The 14,809-nt window shown below is 38.2% G+C and overlaps 1 protein-coding gene across 2 annotated transcripts in view; it reads right to left on the minus strand.

The window, feature by feature from the left end:
- Positions 1-14,809, minus strand: part of TDRD9 (tudor domain containing 9) — a 99,538-nt gene that overhangs the window by 39,439 nt on the left and 45,290 nt on the right. The window contains exons 13-20 of one of the 2 annotated variants that reach the window (XM_070751516.1): positions 13,621-13,725; positions 12,001-12,098; positions 9,082-9,213; positions 7,792-7,957; positions 7,522-7,585; positions 5,522-5,585; positions 5,193-5,237; positions 3,964-4,017 (exon numbers count right to left, since the gene is read on the minus strand). In XM_070751516.1, the coding sequence (XP_070607617.1) occupies positions 3,964-4,017; positions 5,193-5,237; positions 5,522-5,585; positions 7,522-7,585; positions 7,792-7,957; positions 9,082-9,213; positions 12,001-12,098; positions 13,621-13,725 (728 nt within the window). Of the gene's footprint in view, positions 1-3,963; positions 4,018-5,192; positions 5,238-5,521; positions 5,586-7,521; positions 7,586-7,791; positions 7,958-9,077; positions 9,214-12,000; positions 12,099-13,620; positions 13,726-14,809 lie in introns of both variants that reach the window. The other variant, XM_070751523.1, reaches the window with a different exon arrangement.

Here is a 14,809-nt window from a genome sequence, read left to right on the forward strand (position 1 = left end):
GTGCAGCAGAAGGCGGTCCCTGAGATAATCTGGTCCGGTGCCATGAAGGGCTTTATAGGTCATAACTAACACTTTGAATTGTGATCGGAAATTGATCGGCAACCAATGCAGACTGCGGAGTGTTGGTGTAACATGGGCATATTTGGGAAAGCCCATGATTGCTTGCGCAGCTGCATTCTGCATGAACTGAAGTTTCCGAACATTTTTCAAAGGTAGCATGTTTCTTCATCACTGTTCTAGTGCCTACCAGATGTGTTACGTTAGTAATTTCCAGAATGTCTAGGCAACGTGGTAGCTAGGAACTCTGAGAATTCTTTCAATCAGATCCTCAATTCTCGGTGTGAATGTGATTTGAAAGTTGGCTGCTGAATGCAACGTGAGTTTTTCATGATAAAAATAATGCAAGGCACCTATGGAAATAAACTGGCTGCTGAGCAAACAGTTCAACAGGAATAAGTGAAATAACTATAACTTTTTACAGATTACAGATTACTAGAGTTGGGAGGGACCTTGTAGGTCATCTAGTCCAACTCCCTGCTCAAGTAGGAGTTCCTACACCACTTCAGACAGAGGGCAGTCCAATTTCCTCTTGAAGGTCTTAAATGTTGGAGCTCTCACAACCTCCGCAACCAAGGTGTTCCACTGGTTGATTGCTCTCAGTCGGAAAGTGTCTCCTTATTTCCAGGAGGAATCTCTGCTTGGTCAGTTTCCATCCACTATCACTTGTCTGGCCTTCTAGTGCCTTGGAAAACAGCCTGACCCCCTCCTCTCTGTGGCAGCCCCTCAAGAATTGGAACACTGCTATCATGTCTCCCTTGATCCTTCTCTTCGTCAGATTGGACATGCCCAGTTCTTGCAACTGCTTTTCCTGTTATAATTTGCAGTACCTTAGCATCCTGGTTGCTCTCCTCCACACTTTCTCTAATGTTTCAATGTCTTTTTTTGTAGTATGGTGACCAAAACTAGATTTGGTCTAAACTTAGTGGTCTAACTAAGGCTTTATAGTCCTAGATTGTATCCCTAGTCCTAGATTGTTATGACCTATAAAGCCCTTCATGGCATCGGACCAGAATATCTCCGGGACCGCCTTCTGCCGCACGAATCCCAGCGACCGGTTAGGTCCCACAGAGTTGGCCTTCTCCGGGTCCCATCGACTAAGCAATGTCGTTTGGTGGGACCCAGGAGAAGAGCCTTCTCTGTGGTGGCCCCGACCCTCTGGAACCAGCTCCCCCCCAGATATCAGAGTTGCCCCCACCCTCCTTGCCTTTCGCAAGCTCCTTAAAACCCACCTCTTTCGTCATGCATGGGGGAATTGAAATTTCACTTCCCCCTAGGCTTATAGAATTTATACATGGTATGCTTGTATGTATGAGTGGTTCTTTAAATTGGGGTTTTTTAGATTATTTTTAATATTAAATTTGTTTTCATTGTCTTTTCATTGTTGCTAGCCGCCCCAAGTCTTCGGAGAGGGGCAGCATACAAATCTAATAAATAAATAAATAAATTGTATCCCTTTATTAATGTAGCTCAGGATTGCAATGGCCTTTTTTGGCTGCTGCTGCACACTGTTGGCTCATGTTTAGCTGGTTGTCTACTACAGTGTTTCCCAACCTTGGCAACTTGAACATATTTGGACTTCAACTCCCAGAATTCCCTAGCCAGTGAATGCTGGCTGGGGACTTCTGGGAGTTGAAGTCCAGATATCTTCAAGTTGCCAAGGTCGGGAAACACTGGTCTACTAGGACTCCAAGATCCCTCTTGCAGTGACTGCTATTGAGTATGGTTTCACCCAGTTTATATGTATATTTTTGGTTTTTCTTACCTAAATGTAGGACTTTATTTTTTTCTGTATTGAATTTCATTTTGTTAGATAGGGCCCAGGGCTCAAGTCTGTCAAGATCCATCTGGATTTTGAGACCTAGTGATGTCTTCTTGGCTATATCATTCACTTTAGTTCAATAATATAAATATACTGGCTATGAGGACATGGGATAAGTGTACTTTTCTCTGCATATTATGTGCATTGTTAATTAAGTTCGTGCATGCTTTGCAGTTATATAGCTGAATGATTCAGAAAGGAGCATAACTTTGAATATTCAGTAATTATGTTTGATCTGAACAATGGAGTCGAAGATATATGCCAAGAAAATAGAGTCAGTAATTGAATTTGTGCATTTGACAGAATGTTTACCAAAGATACAGTACGGACAAGATATTTTAATACATGCAGTATAAAAGATAGCAAATACAAAATAGGTAGCATGCGACATGCTGTAAAAATTATCAAAAGAAGCAAAAACGTCTGTTCACAATAACATGTTTCTGCCCACTTTGTGATACAAAACTGAGTACATGATAAGAATAGGAAGAGAAAAAGAAAAGCAAGTTAAAAGGGCATATTTGCCCCCTCCATTACTAAAAGAGAAAGGGAGAGATCACGGGTACAAGAGGCAGGGAATGTTAGTAGATTAGAATATGAGTCTATATTTTCCCTTTCAATTTGCTACCATTGCGGAACTAATACTAAATGTAAGAGTAACCTTAGTGAAAGCAGATCATTCAAAAGTACCCATAAGGAGTCTATTCTAATTGGCTAGAGCGGGAACATGCAGCTTTCTTAAGCACTGTCATACGATTTCAGTCAACAAATTGCAATTTTCCCTTTCCACTCCACTTTAGTAAAATTTAAGTGAGATAGTATATGACTGTTTGTCTTATATGAACGTGTTTTATTTCTCTTGGCTGTGAATAAAAGGTATTCCAAGGTATTTTTGGAAGCTAAAGACAAAAGTAAGTTAGTTTGGAAAGGAACATGGGTTCAAATTTACATCTTTGGGCACTAAACTTCAAATTTTTATACTCTCTTGTATCATTCATAGCTTTCTTATATCATTCATAGTTTGTTGTCAAAAGTTAATGTAAAAATTCCTGCCTCAAAAAAACCTTTAAAAGTATTTTTCATACTTTGCAGTTGTTAAGGAGTTATCAAGAACATGCACAGAGGAATTCCAGCAGATATGACTAATTATTTAGTCATACAAGATAGATACATTAAAATGTATAAAATAGTGTTTATACTTTAAAAATAGCACAGTCAACTTAAACAGTCCAGTCATACACCTTCAGATCAGTCAATATCTCTCAATACAATAATATTACAATCCTGTCTTTGTCTTACATATCAGACATACATTACAGCTTACAAGTACAGTACATCAAACCATCATCAAATCACACAGACCTTACTAAATCAGTCATAGTGAATCAGCAGAAAGAACAGAGAAAGCAGAGAGAGAAAATCATGCTTTCTGGCTCCCTCTTATGGCAATTTGCAACACTACCTCTTAAAGCTATAATACTTCAATACAAACAAATATTCATTGCTAGCTTGTTTATATATTGCAAACCCAAATGTTTGCAATAGTGCAATAGTGACAAAGACAACATCCTGGGGATGCAGATCTAATGAATCTAGATTGCTTTTCTAAATCCTATGTGGAGATCCAGGTCTTATATTTCATCTTAAAGACACCAGATAGATATTCAGTTCTAGTTTTGCCTAGACATGAAAGTTGCAAGATGATTTTGGGCCAGTCACTGTCTCTCATTACCTCTCATGTCTTGTTGTGTGTGAAAAATGTGGGGAGGAAGGAATACTAGGTATGTTGAATTATTTATAAAAAATAATAGATGGGATATAAATAAAGTGAAGTGCACCATAGACAAACAAAGCTTTAAAAATTATAACCTATTTGGAGGGACGGTATTTCTAACCATAGGGAGTAAAATTTTATTACCCTGAATTTTTGTTTGCAAAAATATCTAAAATTGGCATATCAGCAATGTAAACTGGAAACTGCAACCAATACAACTAGGGGGCTGCAAAAAAAAAAAGATGGCCAAGCAATTACTTTTATGATGTGATGGGAAAGGAAGAACAGTGAAACAGATTATCAAATTCACCTCTCTCATTCTTTTGATGTGAATGTAGTTGGAACGGCCCCAATCCACTTCATTCTGGAGGCAGAAACAAGAGAGTTAAAAATAACTAAAACTATAAACAGAAGTTGAAAAAGCAACTTGCATAACTGTTTTTGTTTCTGTGCCATGCCCTATTTTAAATCTACCAAGATATTGTTCTTGTAATCATTAGCAGCCTTCCAAAACTATTCAGGCAGTTGAGCAAAAAGCAAACGATGAAGAATATTTACTCTAGACGTAGGTTCTTCCCTATCCACAGATTATGTGTCATGTGAGAAAACAAACTTCCATGCTGGTGTCATGGAAGCACTCAATTTTTTTAGTTGCAGGATATTTTATATGTGTAACCAGGATTCCAGAGGCAGGCAAAGTTGTGGTGTTCGGACTCCCTTTAGCTTCCAGTTAAATTCTTCTCTATCCTACAAGCATTTCTGCAGGTGGGCCAAATCCAAAAGGGAGAAATCAAGAGAATCCCAGCTCTCTACAATAATTACTGCTAAATAGACAAAAATCTTAGCAAAATCTAGCAATTCAAATTCCTGAATATGCAGAGCAGAATCAGTGCATCAATAGCCCAAAACAGCTTAGGAAAGTTAGAAAAACTTAACAATCATCTCATGGATTAAGATAAGACAGAAATAAACAAACATTTTAAGGACTCCTATCTGATTGGCTGCTTTCCTTAAAACTGTGTTTCCCAACCTTGGCAACTTGAAGATATTTGGACTTCAACTCCCAGAATTCCCCAGCCAGCGAATGCTGGCTGGGGAATTCTGGGAGTTGAAGTCCAAATATCTTCAAGTTGCCAAGGTTGGGAAACACTGCCTTAAAACGCACAGTAATATTCTCAATGCCAGAGTTATACCAATCTGTTCAAATACCAAAATGCTGGATGAGAAACAATCTTGTTAGTCAATATACAACAGATTCAAGAAAACTTTCTACACACAGCTGTTAGGATAAATGGTGTGTCTAAGCATCATGACTCATTTATGAGACACAGATTTACACATGTTAATCTCTTCTCCTACAATTGGATGGGTTTTCCTCAGTTTCTCTTTCTTTCTAAATTTAGGATGCTAATCCAGCATCTTGAAAGATCAAATCAGCTTTACTGAAAGACGCAGAAGGACATCCATCCCATCACAGTGCACAGAACATTTGATCAAGTAAATATCCAAGTCAGCAAACAGATTACCAATAGAACTAACCTTTGGATGCCTAAGCTTTCCTTTTTTCCTGTTTTCTTGCCATTCCTAACAATGACAAAAGAAGTCATAATGTAATTTGTAATTGACTTTAATGCAGCATGTGCAATGCACATTGATCAAAAATCCTACAGCTAAATATCTTTGACTTTTTATTACATGGAAAACATTTTATATTGTCCTTTAATTTTAAATTTTAAGGACAATTTGCAGTAGCTCATTCAATAGTAATAATCACTAATGGATAGGAAAAATAAATAAATGCAGGTAGTAAAACAAAGAAAGCCCCAATTATGCCAATAACATAATATATAAAAGCAGGAATAAGTTACCTTAAATGCATTAACAATTGCAATACAATCACTACCGCTGTTCCCAGAAAATTGTAGCTTGTTCCTGTAGAGCAAGAAGAGGTCTAAAATACATATGTTCTTTTATATAGTGTTCTCTATACTATTTCTTTCTGTCTTGGCCAACTCTTTCATTCTATGAATTCAAAAGAAGTATGTATGCAGTAAAACAAACTTTATTTCTGAAATAATTTGCAGTCATATGAAAAAAAGAAAAAAGTCGAGTCAATTTACAGATAGTCTTCAGAAACAGCAGAAACAAAAAGGTCTGTAAAATATTTGGATCTGATGTGAAGGATATGCAGGAACAAGAACCCAGCACCTGTCTGAGATCAAGGAAACTGATGTGAATGCTTTAAAGAGAAGTCCTATGTTCCATACATTTCAATGTACTATACTTCTACTAAAGTGAATTGGAAGCACTGCACAGCCCTAGGTATAGTATATCAAGGGTTTATATTGTGAAGCTCCCAAGGCCTAATATGAATTTATTTATATAGTTTAAATATAAAGTTTAAATGTGTTGTGGTTAGCTCTGCCCCAGCTCCTGCCCCAAGGACTGTGGATGTGGGGGAGACATCCACATGCTGTAGGCCTGTTTTGCTGCCCCCCCTCCCCCGTGGAATCTGCTGATGAAGGCTCCTCTGACCAAGAAGACATGAGTGACAGAGAGGAGGAGAGTGTGGCAGACAGCTCAGAAAGAGATCAATTATCTAGCTCCTCCTTGGATTCGGAACAAGAGTTAATGATACAGCCACGCATGCGGAGAGCGATGCATAGGCAACAACAACTGAGAGATTATTATCAAAGAAAATGAGGCCACCTGTGGTTGGGTGGGACTGTGGTAATTAGTGAGGCTGCTATAAAGAGCAGCCTGTGGGTTTGGCCTTTGTGGAGGATTATCTGATCGTTGTGTTTTGTGACTGCTTTACTGACTTGGACCTTTTGTGTGCTGATTTTCCCCCGCTTTGAAACTAAACCAGAGCAAAGTGTGTTTCACTTTGTGAAAGAAGAAGGACTGTGAATTGCCTCACAGCTGCAAGCTAAGTATCACAGAACTGATAAGGGACTTGTACAAATTACCAGTTTGTTTGGAGACGAGTGCTCTTTGCTCTACCAAAAGAGGGCTTAGGTTAAGTGAATTTTCATTATAAAGAACATTGTTTTGAATTTTCAAACGTGTGTGTGTCTGAAATTTGTACCTGTGAATTTTCGGGAGGAGTCTACCAGAGAGCCCGACAGAACAACATGCAGCTGTTACAACTGCATAAAGCTCCTTATTTATTTGGATCCATCTTTATTATTTTTACAAATAATTCATATGTATTGAACATATCCAATACATCTTCTTCCTATTTTCTCTAAAATAACAACTCTGTGAGGGAAGCTGGGTTGGGAGAGAGTGATTGACCCAAACCTCTGGCTTTCTAACTTGGTGCCTTAAGCACTAGACCAAACTGGCTCTCTTCTGAAGAAAAAGTGAGATATAAACTTGGCTTCCACTTCCCAGTTGCTTCCCTCTATGGAATGTTAAGATGTTTAGAACCTTGGAGCAAATTTTATGAGAAAGAGTAGTATACAGTAGTCCCTCACCTATCGCTGGTGTTACGTTCCAGACCTGGCCGCGATAGGTGAAATCTGTGATGGGGAATTTATCGACTGATAGTACTTATTTAAGTATTTATATTGTAATTGTTTGGTAAGTTTTCATTGTTTTAAGTGTTTATAAACCCTTCCCACACAGTATTTATTTTAGATACAGTATTTAAATACAGTATTTACAATTTTAGATTTATTTTTTTTTAAACCTGCCGATCGAGTTCGGCGGGCTGTTTAAATCTGCCGATCGACTTCCTCAAAAACCCGCGATGAAGTGAAGCCGCAGTAGGTGAAGCGCGGTATAGCGAGGGACTACTGTATACACAAATACAAAATGAATGATCAAATGTCAATAAATCAGATTATGGCTTTAGGGAAAATACCTATATCCATCAAGATGTTGCTTGAAAGGTATCACAAAGAAACTGTTCAAAGAGAGGGCTGCAGCTGTAAAGAGAGAGAAGAAATAACATTTATTGCTAAAAATTGTATTTGTCCTTTTATTGATTAAATAAATTTGTTAATTTCAGTACATTATTTTTAGGTGGCTCTTTGGCCATGGTCATGCATTTCTAAGATTAAAGATCTGCCTCATTCTTATTTTTCTGTAACCCTCTTTATTACTAACCTAAGTTGAGATATGTGTTACTCACCTATAATAAGTGTTTCTTCCAGACATCCAAAGACATGTCCAAGAACTATTAGTTTGCCTAGGTGTTGATCCACAGGTAACTGTGCCAGCACCCTTCCCAGAAAGGTCAATTCACCATCATAAGGATTTCTTTGTTCAAAATGATCATTAATAGCAAGTGCTCCTAACTATTCCAAAACAAAAGCAATAATAATATTAATTGGAGACACAATAATAACTTTTAAGACTAACCTTTACTATAAGCTAAAGGTTATATTCAAAGCTTGGCAGCAAATAATGTCATGCTAGCACAATTTGCAGCCTACAATGCTGAATATATGTACCCGTATGTATAGGAACATAGAAACATAGAAGATTGACAGCAGAAAAAGACCCCATGGTCCATCTAGTCTGCCCTTACATTATTTCCTGTATTTTATCTTAGGATAGATATATGTTTATCCCAGGTAAGTTTAAATTCAGTTACTGTGGATTTACCAACCATGTCTGCTGGAAGTTTGTTCCAAGCATCTACTACTCTTTCAGTAAAATAATATTTTCTCACGTTGCTTCTGATCTTTCCCCCAACTAACCTCAGATTGTGCTCCCTTGTTCCTTGTGTTCACTTTCCTATTGAAAACACTTCCCTCCTGAACCTTATTTAACCCTTTAACATATTCAAATGTTTCAATCATGTCCCCCCTTTCCCTTCTGTCCTCCAGATTATACAGATTGAGTTCATTAAGTCTTTCCTGATAAGTTTTATGCTTAAGACCTTCCACCATTTTTGTAGCCCATCTATTTATTTATTTATTTTATTTTTATTTATTTATTTTGTCAAACACATATTAGTACATATAAGTATAAACATGATTTGAATACATGAAATGAATATGAATAAAAATAAAAGGGTACATTAGGACAGGGATGGTAGGTGCGCTGGTGCACTTATGCATGCTCCTTACAGACCTCTTAGGAATGGGGTAAAGTCAACAGTAGACACTCTAAAATTAAAATTGGGGAGATTGGGGCTGAAACCATAAAAAAGAAGATTTTTTTGTGAAGCATGTGGTCTAATTCCCGAATTTCATTTTTAATTATTCAGTTACCTCCCCCAAATTGAATTCTCGGAATTAGTTATCCATGCTCCGCAGGTAGCACCATACAGTGATACAAATTATAAATACAATGGATTGTTCAACTTTTCATCCTCCTATTAACTGAACAGGTGGCTTGGTTTTTCCAAAAAAACCAACAACAACCATACTTAAAAGAATTGTGTACAATCGTTTTAATTTAATAAAACACCCACCTCTTTAAGATGCAGAATCGTACGTTCAATATCACCGCTAACAGGAGGAGAGAGCGCAGTTGCTAACAGAGCTCTTGGTTCTCCCATGTCAAGCATCTTCACTTTTAGTACAATAGTTTCCAATGGACAACGCTAAAAGGATAAATAAAAGTCCTGCGTATTTATTTTATTTGTTTATTTTGTCCAATACACAATACATATAGAAGAGAATAGACATGAGGTAATATATATAAAGAAAAATATAAAATAAGAGAAGATATATGAAAGGAAGAAAATATATATGATATAAGAGATAAAGGAAAGACAATTGGACAGGGGACGAAAGGCACACTAGTGCACTTATGTACGCCCCTTACTGACCTCTTAGGAACTTGGAGAGGTCAACTGTGGATAGTCTAAGGGAGAAATGTTGGGAGTTTGGGGTTGACACTATTGAGTCTGGTAATGAGTTCCACGCTTCGACAACTCGATTGTTAAAGTCATATTTTTTACAGTCAAGTTTGTAGCGGTTAATGTTAAGTTTGAATCTGTTGCGTGCTCTTGTGTTGTTGCGGTTGAAGCTGAAGTAGTCATTGACAGGTGTTCTGTCTGGGTCCCCCCAGACGCCAACACCAACCAAAAAGAGTAGCCAGACACACTGGTAAAAAGCAAAGGCAGTTTATATACTGGAAAGCAAACACAGGTAACAAAAACTGTTCTTACAGACAGGAACACGATGAAGCTTCACAGAGGTTTCACGAAGGCCAGGCAATAAAACAGGATTCTTGCTGGCAAAAACAACACTGGAGAAACTAAAACCCACGCCTCCCCCAAGTCTTTCAGCCTTCTAGGCCACAAGCCAAGATCAGAGACGCCAAGAATCGAAGCAAGGTCACAGGACTCCCAGCTGATAACTCTCCACAAGACTGTAAGGGCGGGCCTGCCTTTTCAACCGTGCTGAGGAGAACCACACCCAAACCCAGCTGTTGCCAATTCAGGGATGGAAATATCTTTCTAATTGGCCCCTTCTTTGAGCTGCACGTCTCTGCCTCATGTCTATTATAGCCTGTGCGTCTTCATCCAATGAATCCAGGCTACTAGCTGAGGAGAGCCCCCCCCCCCCGGGGGTCTCAGGCTGCTCTCCCTCCTCTTCTTCCTGACGTTCCTCTCCCCCGTCTGCCTGGTCCTCCCCCTCCTGGTCACTGTCCTCCTCCTCTGGGCATGGATCTGGCAGCGCTCCAGCTGGTCCCTGAGGAGCCTCAGGCTGAATCACAACAACAGGTAGGACGTTGCAGCATATGATCTTGTGGGCAATACTTGGGGGCAATACTTGGGGAGTTTGACACTCCCCAAGTCTCCAAGGATCTTTTTGAGGATTTTTCTAAACAGTAGTAGTTTAGAAAAGCTAGTTGCTTTTATGCTATGCGCAACCAATAGATAATAGAACAACAGAATAACAGAGTTGGAAAGGACCTGGGAAGTCTTCCAGTCCAACTCCCTGCCATATAGACACATTGTCATATTTTAAATTCAATAAGAAGAAATGTTATCTTTTTCTAAAAGTGAATGTGAAAACTGTAATAAGCATATGGGGGAAATTCAGCTGGTGTGAAAGAGGAAGCACGCCCAGATATTTAGGACGGTCTAAGAAAGTGCTTCAAGGAGACACTGCCTTCGTTGAATTATAGTTATAGTTTATTAGATTTGTATGCCGCCCCTCTCTGAAGACTCGGGGCGGCTGTAAGGCTGCTTGGAAACTTAAAATTTAAAGTTTGCAAAATCTACAATTTACCCATGAGTAGTATTAATGAGCTGAGCAGCAAGCTGGAAACCATATAATTGGTAATGCAAGGAGTGAGAATGATAAAACAACATTTCCTACTCTTTTTCTCATTTCCTTGTTACTAAACGCAGAAAGTCTTGCCCAAAATCTCAGTCCTCAAACTGCGCATTCTAATAGTATCTGGCTTCCAGATCCAAATGGACAACCACAACAATCCAAGGCCACCCAAGAAATTGATCGAGAGAAAAATGCCACCTGTAAAAAGAATGGATTTTGTGACTCTGCAAATGAATACTAAAGCAAAAGTTAAAGCAGCCAAATGCAATCCCAAAACATTGGAAGGCACGCTTGAACAGCAACAGCATTGACAAAATCTTCACTAGTCAATGGCCAAAGGCAGCTTTGGTTTGAACAGCTTACATCCTGCAAACAACTCCTCCAAAAATTACTTACAACCTGTCCTTGAAATTACAACACCCACATAAACACACACACACACACACACACACACACACACACATACACCACATACACATGGTCACACTTCAAGCACTTGGCAACCTGAAGTGTCTTTATTTTTTTACTTGTTTTCTTGTTAAATTAATTTATTATAGCCACCTATAGTAACCATCATTGGGTTACTCTAAGTAGCTTGCTCTACGTGGATTTATGACTGACTGCATTATCCCATAATCAAAAGACCACAGTTTGCAACATTTTTAGCTGGATTATGGGGGGGGGGGGGGGGGGGAATTCACTCAGGAGAATGGATTTGTTTAATGATCATGTGATTCTCTGAAAGGCCATAATGACCATTGTAAAAATTGTAAAATTGAGTCAAATGAATTGTAAAAGAAAAAGAAAAAAGAATCAAGTTAGCCAGGAAAAAAAACATTTCTCTTTCAGAGTTGTGTATTGAATTTACCAGATTTAGGTAACAAATCGTTTGCTTAAGGATAGTTAAATAGTTATCAATTGTTCCTAAGAATGTCAGAATGTAAAACTGCCCTTCTATCATCCTTTTGACGTTTTATCAGTGCATTCTCATCACTTCCTGCCATTGTTCTTAAACATAATGGCTATTTTTTGGTGGTCAGCAGAAATATAACTGGTCTTCCCAATCTAAAGTCGTGCAAATGGGTGTATGTTATTCTTACCACCATTTCAGGAACAGCACTTTCCGGTATGCAGTTTTCCCAGAAGTCTTTGTGTACTAGTCTGTAGCAGTATCCTTTAGACACACGGCCAGCTCGACCTTTACATTAAAGAAAAATCTTCAGCACTCACAATTCAAAAGCTGCAATACCACTTACCCCTATTAATGGCAATAGGGACCAATATTGGAATACAATGGTTGCCTATTCACAATCAAAGCCTGAAGTATAGGCTTCTGGAATAATCAAAAGATTGGTCCAGTACAATGATGGAGAACCTCTTGGGTTCAGGGTTCTCAAAAATTGGGAAAATGCCTAATTTGATTCTGCTCGTGTGTCATTAGCAAAACATTCCATAATGCAAAGGTTGGGAAATAATGATTTAAGATAGATTGTTACAAGGGACATCATTTTTAACTTAATACAGGATAATTTTAATTAACACATTTTATGAATACCACAGCTCTTAATCATACATCACTGTACTTCAAATGTAGCATTATAGAATCATTGAATTGGAAGGAGGGGACCTTGAAGCTGTTTTTTCTAGTCCAACTCCTAGGCAGTGAATGAATCCTTACACTATCCAGGACAAATGGCTGCCCAACCTCTTCCGGGAATGGAGCACCCATTATTTCAGGGGGCAAGGTGCTTAATATCTTTCACTGACAGTTGTCTGAACTGGAATAGTATCACAATTGTGCCAACTTTGGATAAAGATTTAAAGATAGGGAAAGATTTCCCCCCTCAATCCATCACTTGTACACATATATACAGTGAAGTTAAATTGCTTTGTCATTAAAAGTGGCTTGGCCATCTAATCATCACTGCTTTTAGATAGATAGAATTCTTCATTGGCCAAGTGTGATTGGACACACAAGGAATTTGTCTTGGTTCACATACTCTCAGTGTACATAAAAGAAAAGATACATCAATGAGAAAACAATCAATATTAATAAAAATCTTAAGGATACAAGCAACAAGTTACAGTCATACAGTCATAAGTGGGAGGAAATGGGTAATAGGAATGATGAGAAAGACTAGTAGTAATAGTTGTGCAGACTTAGTAAATAGTTTGATAGTGTTGAGGGAATTATTTGTTTAGCAGAGTGATGGCATTTGGGGAAAAACTGATCTTGTGTCTAGCTGCCTTGGTGTGCAGTGCTCTGTAGCTACGATTTGAGGATAGGAGTTGAAACAGGAGTTGTCCAGGATGTTTATATCTGAAATACATATGTGGTTACTAAAATCAACAGTTCCCAACCTCTTTCGCACCAGGGACTGGTTTCTGGAAAAGACAAATTATCTGCAGACCAGGAAGGGTGGAGGGTGATGGTATTGAATGTTACCTAGATCCTGCACATTTACAGATGAAGCTTCACTTGCTTTTGCAGCCTGGTTCTGTGGACTAGTACCAGTCCACAGCCTGGGGATCTGGGACCCTTAACTTAAAACAACCCGTAGGAAGAGCAAGTATGTACAGTATGTCTTCAGGCAAGCACATAATTGCAGATTAAGAAAATACTTTTACTACACATGTTTAAGACAAACGGCACATACAAAACGTTTTCAGGATTAGGGTCTCGAAAGGACCTGAAATTTTATGCAATGAAATCCCCTTACCCCTCCTCTGATCACAGCTGTTCTTAGATGCCCAACAAAGTCTCAAACTCTGATAGTTGGTATCTTCATCACAAACGAGGTTTCTATTCAAACAAAAATCAATGACTGTAGAATAAAAGCAAAAGACAAAAATAAATAGAAAATTATATTAGAACATTCTGAGGTACTTTAAAGATAAATTAGATTTAATTCCACCTTGTGGGAACAAAACGTTTATATACAACCTGAGGAAACATGGTTCATGGTTCTCCCAACTCAGTGAAATGCCTGCATACAGTATTACCCACATCTCTTCTTCTCCCTATAATTTCTACCCTTTCTTACCTCTGAGGGGTTTGCCAAAGATAAACATAAATTATGATCAGGACAGTTCAGAATAACAGAGTTGGAAGGGACCTTAGAGGTCTTCTAGTCCAACACCCTGCTCAAGGAGTAGACCCCATACCATTTCAGACAAGAGGTTTTCCAATCTCTTTATAAATGGAGCACCCACAGCTTCTGAAAGCAAGGTTAATTGTTCTCACTATTAGGAAATGTCTCCTTAGTTCTAGGTTTCTTCTCTTTTTGATTAGTGTTCATCCATTGTTTCTGGTCTTGCTTTCTGGTGGTTTGGAAAATTGGTTGACCCTCTTCTTTGTGGCAGCCCCTCAAATATTGGAACACTGCTATCATGTCACTCTTAGTCTTTCTTTTCACTAGATTAGACAACCCCAATTCCTGCATTATCCTTGATTCTTAAAAAACAAATGAATTCCTAAGAGGCCAGTAAGGGGCGTACATAAGTGCACTGGTGTGCCTTTCGTCCCCTGTCCAATTGTCTTTCCTTTCTCTCACTTATCATATATATTTTCTTTCTTTCATATATCCTCTCCTCTAAGTTCATATATTACTACATGTCTATTTTCCTTCCTATGTATTTGTGTATTGGACAAATGAATAAATAAAAATAAATAAATAAATAAATAAATAATGAAAACAAATTAAAATGCCATACTTAATTTAATCCAAAGAGTTACTGATCATAAACAAATATCATTTAATAATTAGTACTACTAATGACATTTTCCACCCGTTTTGCACAAATGCAAATTGGCATTAACAGAATTTGATTTTTGCACAGAACAGGGCTTTTTCTGAAAAGCTGCTGAGGAGAAAGGATATGATAAAGTTGTAGTAACTGTGCCCTTTA

The sequence above is a fragment of the Erythrolamprus reginae genome, chromosome 1 (assembly GCF_031021105.1).
Source record: "Erythrolamprus reginae isolate rEryReg1 chromosome 1, rEryReg1.hap1, whole genome shotgun sequence".
NCBI lineage: Eukaryota > Metazoa > Chordata > Lepidosauria > Squamata > Dipsadidae > Erythrolamprus > Erythrolamprus reginae.